The 8078-nt window shown below is 42.6% G+C and overlaps 1 protein-coding gene across 1 annotated transcript in view; it reads left to right on the top strand.

Moving 5' to 3' along the window:
• Nucleotides 1–110: 110 nt before the first annotated feature.
• The window catches only part of cpxm1a (carboxypeptidase X (M14 family), member 1a), a 34180-nt gene continuing 26212 nt past the window's right edge, over nt 111–8078 (top strand). The window contains exons 1-3 of the mRNA XM_045723781.2: nt 111–470; nt 6209–6318; nt 6492–6631. Coding sequence (XP_045579737.1) covers nt 167–470; nt 6209–6318; nt 6492–6631 — 554 coding nt within the window. The 5' untranslated portion in view covers nt 111–166. The remainder of the gene's footprint in view (nt 471–6208; nt 6319–6491; nt 6632–8078) is intronic.

The raw sequence follows: 8078 nt of genomic DNA, 5'->3' as shown, positions 1-8078 counted from the left end.
TGCTCTATTTCTCGCGTGTGCGCTCTTTTTTTTTTTACTTGACATATACAGTACTTTAGGTTTTACGGTAATACGCGCAGTTTATTGATATATTACGGTTTTATAAATACTGGGCGCTTGTGGGTTTAGGTGGACAGCTCTATGTTTTCAAGCACAGAAAGAGAGAATGGCCAAGATATTGTGCGTTTTGTCTGCAATAGTTTTTGTCGTGAAAACTGACGATGTCAGCGAATTTAATGCAACTATCACAGCCGTGAACATTACATTGAACTCTACTGTTAACAGAACGATAGCTTTTAAGACGCCTGTGTTCTCATTATTCTCCACCACCACCACCACCAAAGCCAATAAAACAGTTTTGGGAAAGAAAAATATGCGAAAGAGAAATGTAGATGTAAAGCGCATCGATCAAGACGAGGATGGAAAACATGAAACCAAGAATGGCACAGCAGATGTAAAGAAAGAAACGGGTAAATGTATTACCTAGTCCTTTGCGCATCGATTTATTCAGACATTTACATACGTCAGCATTTAATTATATGCCATGGAGGGATTTTCTCAACTTTTGTTGTGCATGGATAGATGTTCTCTACTTTAATAATGGTTTATTTAGTTCATACGTTTTTTTGTGTGTGTTTCACTGTTGCATGGTTGGCTGTTAGCAGTCTGTAGCAGAAGGTTTTCAGCAGGATGACTGTCTCAGTAATTGGTTCTGTATGTGCAGGAGTAACCTAGTAGCCTGTAATTAATGCATTTAATAAAGGGGCAGACAAGGCTACATCAGCAGTCATGTAACAGTCGGTCGAATACTGTCATTCTGCCAGATACAGTCACTACTTCCTTTCCTTCTGTTTTATATATATATATATATATATATATATATATATATATATATATATAGAATATATATATATTACACATTCTTGTTCTTGATATAAACTTTGAAGAAAAGAAAGACTTGCGAGTATCACTTAGGTTTATTAAGCTGTTATTGATGGATGAATTTCCTTATAACGTAATAATAATTAATTTGATATAATTATAATACTTGTATAATATAAGATATTTAAAGTAACTGCCCAGTGTTTACAGATTTCTATGAAATAGGACCTATAAAAAAATATTTAATATATTTAATTAAGTTTGTTAAAAATGTGGTTTTCTGTGTTTGAATGGTGTGGGCGGAAACCAGTCATTAAAAATAATAATGTTTATAGACCCCTGATTGTCCAGCTCATCCTCCTCCAGACTGCTAATTGGTCAGTTTATCCTCCAGAGGACTATTTCCATATGAGGAAATAGCAAGCATTTTTGAAATGTCTGTTTGAGGTGGGGTTTTTGAAGTGTTATTTTTTTTTCTCTCTCCAATTTATGCTTTGGCCACAAATACGATTAAGGACGAGTCAACAACATTATTTGGATATGAGTTAACAGATTATGAACTTTTAAATGTAATATTTTCACAGTGCAGTTACTTTAATAATGTAATAAGGGTATAATATAATTACAATAAAAGTATAATAATCGCTTGAATACGGCCCCTCCTCCTTACAGGCTGACCACACCGCTCGCGTCGCGTGCCGAGTGTTGCAAAATAAATTTAGAAATCCATGTTATTCAATTATTGCACCCACTCTGCTCCTGCGAGTCAACGAGCATCTGCGTTGCCAAGGGCTAAAATAGAAGTCCTTTCAATTTCTGATGCAGATCGCGCTGCAAGTCCTGCCTCTCCCATCTTCTCATTGGTTTATAAAAGTGGGTACCCATGTGCCATCTCCTCATTAAAATGTGGAACTCTACTCACGCTGCGCCTTGGTCCAATTATTTATACGACGGTCATGACAGGGACGACATCCTCGATGCACTTATTGATGAAGCCAGTGACTGATGTGGTGTACTCCTCAATGCCATCGGAAGAATCCCGGAATATATTCCAGTCTGTGATAGCAACAAAGTCCTGTAGTTAAGCATCTGCTTCTTTTGACCACTGTTTTATAGACCGAGTCACTGGTACTTCCTGCTTTGATTTTTTCTTGTAAGCAGGAATCAGGAGGATAGAATTATGGTCAGATTTGCCAAATGGAGGGCGAGGGAGAGCTTTGTACATGTCTCTGTGTGTGGAGTAAAGGTGGTCTTGAGTTTTTTTCCCTCTGGTTGCATATTTAACATGCTGATAGAAATTTGGTAAAACTGATTGAAGTTTCCCTGCATTAAAGTCCCCGGCCACTAGGAGCGCTGCCTCTGATTGAGCATTTTCCTGTTTGCTTACGGCGGAATACAGCTCATTCAATGCTGTCTTGGTGCCAGCTTCTGATTGTGGTGGTATGTAGACAGCTACGAAAAATACACATGAAAACTCTGTAGGTAGATAGTGTGGTCTACAGCTTTTCATGAGATACTCTACCTCAGGTGAGCAAAACCTCGAGACTTCCTTAGATTTCGTGCACCAGCTGTTGTTTACAAATATACATTGTCCGCCCCCCCTTGTCTTACCAGATGCCGCTGTTCTATCTTGCTGATACAGCGTATAACCAGCAAGCTGTATGTTGATAATGTCGTCATTCAGCCACGACACTGTGAAGTATAAGATATTGCAGTTTTGAATGTCCTGTTGGTAGTTGAATCTTCCATGTAGGTCATCAATTTTATTTTCCAATGATTTTATGTTAGCTAGTAGAACGGAAGGAAGTGGGGGGTTTATTCGATCACCTACGAATTCTTCGAAGTCAGCCCTACCCTCGTCCTCTTTTTCTCCGTCTTCTCTTCACGCAAATGACCGGGTATTTGGGCCCGTTCCCGGGAAAGCAGTAAGACCTTCACGTCGATCTCGTCAGACTCATTAAAGAAAGAAAAAATAGCTTGTGCCAGTTCGTGGTGAGTAATCGCTGTTCTGTCCAGAAGTTATTTTCGGGTCATAAGAGATGGTAGTAGCAACATTATGTACAAAATAAGGAAAGAAACTAGTTACAAACAACAACAACAAAACGAAGAACATCTTCTCCGGCGCCGTGACACACACTACGTCTCAGTCGACTCCCTCCTGCGTCACAAATGGCACCCTGATTCCCTTTATAGTGCACATCTTTCCTATAGGCTCTGGTCAAAAGTAGTGCACTATATACCTCCTGGGCTCTGGTCAAAAGTAGTGCACTATATAGGGAATAGGGTGCCATTTGAGATGCACACCCTGACTAACCGTGTCTGAGTCTCATATTACATCCCAGCTCTGCCCTGACTCTAACCCTGTCTAACTGAGTCTCATATTACATCCCAGCTCTGCCCTGACTCTAACCCTGTCTAACTGAGTCTCATATTACATCCCAGCTCTGCCCTGACTATAACCCTGTCTAACTGAGTCTCATATTACATCCCAGCTCTGCCCTGACTATAACCCTGTCTATCTGAGTCTCATATTACATCCCAGCTCTGCCCTGACTATAACCCTGTCTAACTGAGTCTCATATTACATCCCAGCTCTGCCCTGACTATAACCCTGTCTAACTGAGTCTCATATTACATCTCAGCTCTGCCCTGACTATAACCCTGTCTAACTGAGTCTCATATTACATCCCAGCTCTGCCCTGACTATAACCCCGTCTAACCGAGTCTCATATTACATCCCAGCTCTGCCCTGACTATAACCCTGTCTAACCGAGTCTCATATTACATCCCAGCTCTGCCCTGACTATAACCCCGTCTAACCGAGTCTCATATTACATCCCAGCTCTGCCCTGACTATAACCCCGTCTAACCGAGTCTCATATTACATCCCAGCTCTGCCCTGACTATAACCCTGTCTAACTGAGTCTCATATTACATCCCAGCTCTGCCCTGACTATAACCCTGTCTAACTGAGTCTCATATTACATCCCAGCTCTGCCCTGACTATAACCCTGTCTAACTGAGTCTCATATTACATCCCAGCTCTGCCCTGACTAACCCTGTCTGAGTCTCATATTACATCCCAGCTCTGCCCTGACTATAACCCTGTCTGAGTCTCATATTACATCCCAGCTCTGCCCTGACTATAACCCTGTCTGAGTCTCATATTACATCCCAGCTCTGTCCTGACTATAACCCTGTCTAACTGAGTCTCATATTATATCCCAGCTCTGCCCTGACTATAACCCTGTCTAACTGAGTCTCATATTACATCCCAGCTCTGCCCTGACTATAACCCTGTCTAACTGAGTCTCATATTACATCCCAGCTCTGCCCTGACTATAACCCTGTCTAACTGAGTCTCATATTACATCCCAGCTCTGCCCTGACTATAACCCTGTCTAACTGAGTCTCATATTACATCCCAGCTCTGCCCTGACTATAACCCTGTCTAACTGAGTCTCATATTACATCCCAGCTCTGCCCTGACTATAACCCTGTCTAACTGAGTCTCATATTACATCCCAGCTCTGCCCTGAATAACCCTGTCTAACTGAGTGTCATATTACATCCCAGCTCTGCCCTGACTATAACCCTGTCTAGCTGAGTCTCATATTACATCCCAGCTCTGCCCTGACTATAACCCTGTCTAACTGAGTCTCATATTACATCCCAGCTCTGCCCTGACTATAACCCTGCCTAACTGAGTCTCATATTACATCCCAGCTCTGCCCTGACTATAACCCCGTCTAACTGAGTCTCATATTACATCCCAGCTCTGACCTGACTATAACCCCGTCTAACTGAGTCTCATATTACGTAACAGCTCTGCATGCTGCTCTGTCCCTTCCTAGTTCACTGATTTCCAGCCCAATGCTCTGCACTCCCACTACACTGACTCCCCCGTACGAGGAGTGGGGTGTGTGTGAGGGAGGTTCCCCTCAACTTCCAGGGAACTTTTGTCACACACACACACACACACACACACACACACACACACACACACACACACACACACACACACACACACACACCACACACACACACACACACACACACACACACACACACACACACACACACACACACACACACACACACACACTACAAGGGGAAGGGGGCTGTGAGTTCCTCTACACTTCCAGAGAACTGACTAAGGAGAATTAGACATAGTTCAGATCCTGAGGGGAACATAAGGAACTCATGCACTCAACTTCTGCAACTTCACATTTCTACATTATCTCTGACAGCCAGGGGTTTGTCTCTCAAAACATACATGGCTTTCTCTCCTGCTACCATTGAACAGAACTGCCTTATCCCGAACCCTGCAGACACACCGAGGCACAGACACGCCGAGGCACAGGCACGCCGAGGCACAGGCACACCGAGGCACAGACACGCCGAGGCACAGACACGCCGAGGCACAGACACACCGAGGCACAGGCACGCCGAGGCACAGATAGACCGAGGCACAGACACGCCGAGGCACAGGCACGCCGAGGCACAGGCACGCCGAGGCACAGGTACGCCGAGGCACAGACACGCCGAGGCACAGGCACCCCGAGGCACAGGCACGCCGAGGCACAGGCACGCCTAGGCACAGACACCCCGAGGCACAGGCACCCCGAGGCACAGGCACGCCGAGGCACAGGCACGCCGAGGCACAGGCACGCCGAGGCACAGGCACGCCGAGGCACAGGCACGCCGAGGCACAGACACGCCGAGGCACACCGACACGCCGAGGCACAGACATCCTGCTTTGAGATAGTGGGTGCATTCCAGATATCCTGTGCAGGTCTGTGCAGGTAATAGGATTGTTTGTGGTTCCTGAGATGTTAAACACTTCTCCAGTTAAGATCTGATCATCTGCATGGGTCAGTGTAGTCTGTGTGTCTGGAACACAGCCCTGATCTAGCCTGGTCCCAGATCTGGTCGTGCTATCATTTCAACTCCATGTTATGCATGGAGCCTAGTGGTTAGAGTGTAGACGCGGAAGGTAGTCTAGTGGTTAGAGTGGGGCGGCAGGTAGTCTAGTGGTTAGAGTGTAGGGGCGGCAGGTAACCTAGCGGTTAGAGGGGGGAGGCAGGTAGCCTAGTGGTTAGAGCGTTGGACCAGTAACCGAAAGGTTGCTAGATCAAATCCCCGAGCTGACAAGGTAAAAATCCGTCGTTCTGCCCCTGAACAAGGCAGTTAACCCTAGGCCGTCATTGTAAATAAGTATTTGTTCTTAACTGACTTACCTAGTTAAATAAAATAAACATGCCATACATGACAAGGCGTGGCATGATAGCTATCCCTGATCCACCATGTGTTGTAACCTCTCCAGACTGTCCCCCTCTGGGTCTGAAGTCACTGAGGGTTGATGACAGCCAGTTCCAGGCTTCATCCTACCTGCGGATGGGACTTGGCCCTCACAGGGCAAGACTCAATATACAGGTGGGTCTATAGTCTAGATATGAAAATACTATAGCCACCAAGTACTTGTTTTTATGCCCCCTGTGATCTGCTTCCTAAATACAATGAGAACTTTACCGGTCATTTTATTGCAGAATGCTTCCTGAATAACTCCTTGAGCTATTTTGTGTGTGTGTGTGTCCGTGTGAGTCCAGTCAGGTATCGAGGACGGAGACATGTATGATGGCGCGTGGTGTGCTAAGTATGAGGACCAGTACCAGTGGCTGCAGGTGGATGCTCTGCGCCCCACGCTGTTCACAGGAGTCATCCTGCAGGGACGTAACTCCATCTGGAGGTAGGTCAGACAGGCCGGGTGCTGGGAGGGGGACCAGGAGTAGAAGGGGTTCTGGCAGGGGGACCAGGAGAAGAAGGGGTGCTGGCAGGGGGACCAGGAGAAGAAGGGGTTCTGGCAAGGGGACCAGGAGAAGAACGGGTGCTGGCAGGGGGACCAGGAGAAGAAGGGGTGCTGGCAGGGGGACCAGGGGAAGAAGTGGTGCTGGCAGGGGGACCAGGAGAAGAAGGGGGCATAGCCTACACATAGAAACACATAGTCGTGACTGGGATCTCTGAATTTAGAGACAACCTAGTTAAAAAGGTCCGAATATTTATTAGGGTTGGGCGGTATCCAGAGATATACTGTATATACAGTTTTTTTTTACAGTATTGAAAATCATACTGTGAGTATGTCTAAATACTCCACTATACAGTATATACGGTATGTCTTAATACCCCACTGCTGTATATACGGTATTTATGTATTTTCCCCCATATTCTATTTTATCTAGATTCATAATAATTAAAGTCTATTAAGTTGTTTATTGACAATGTGTAAACATTAATAAAACATCAACAGAGCCTTTACTATACATTTACTATACATTTACTATATGTTTACTATATGTTTACTTTAAATTTACTATCCATTTACTATATGTTCACTATACATTTACTATACGTTTACTACACATTTACTATACCTTTACTAAATGTTTACTATACGTTTACTACACATTTACTATACATTTACTATACCTTTACTATATGTTTACTATACATTTACTATACATTTACTGTACATTTACTATAGGTTTACTATACGTTCACTATACATTTACTATACATTTAATATACATTTACTCTATGTTTACTATACTTTTACTATGTGTTTACTATACATTTACTTTACATTTACTATACGTTTACTATGCGTTTACTATACATTTACTCTATGTTTACTGTATGTTTACTATACATTTACTATATGTTTACTATACATTTACTTTATGTTTACTATAAGTTTACTATAGTTTACTATACATTTACTTTACATTTACTGTATGTTTACTATATGTTTACTATACATTTACTTTATGTTTACTATATGTTTACTATACATTTACTATATGTTTACTATACATTTACTTTATGTTTACTATACATTTACTATACATTTACTATACGTTTACTTTAAATTTACTATACATTTACTATATGTTTACTTTACATTTACTATACATTTACATTACATTTACTATATGTTTACTATAGATTTACTATATGTTTACTATACCTTTACTATATGTTTACTATACATTTACTATACCTTTACTATATGTTTACTAAACATTTACTATATGTTTACTAAACATTTACTATATGTTTACTATACATTTACTATATGTTTACTATACGTTCACTATACATTTACTATACATTTACTATACATTTACTCTGTTTACTAT

Source organism: Salmo salar, chromosome 09, assembly GCF_965601325.2.
Source record: "Salmo salar chromosome 09, fSalSal1, whole genome shotgun sequence".
Lineage (NCBI taxonomy): Eukaryota > Metazoa > Chordata > Actinopteri > Salmoniformes > Salmonidae > Salmo > Salmo salar.
The sequence above is the reverse complement of the archived record's forward strand: the minus strand, read 5'-3'. Positions and strand labels throughout refer to the sequence as shown.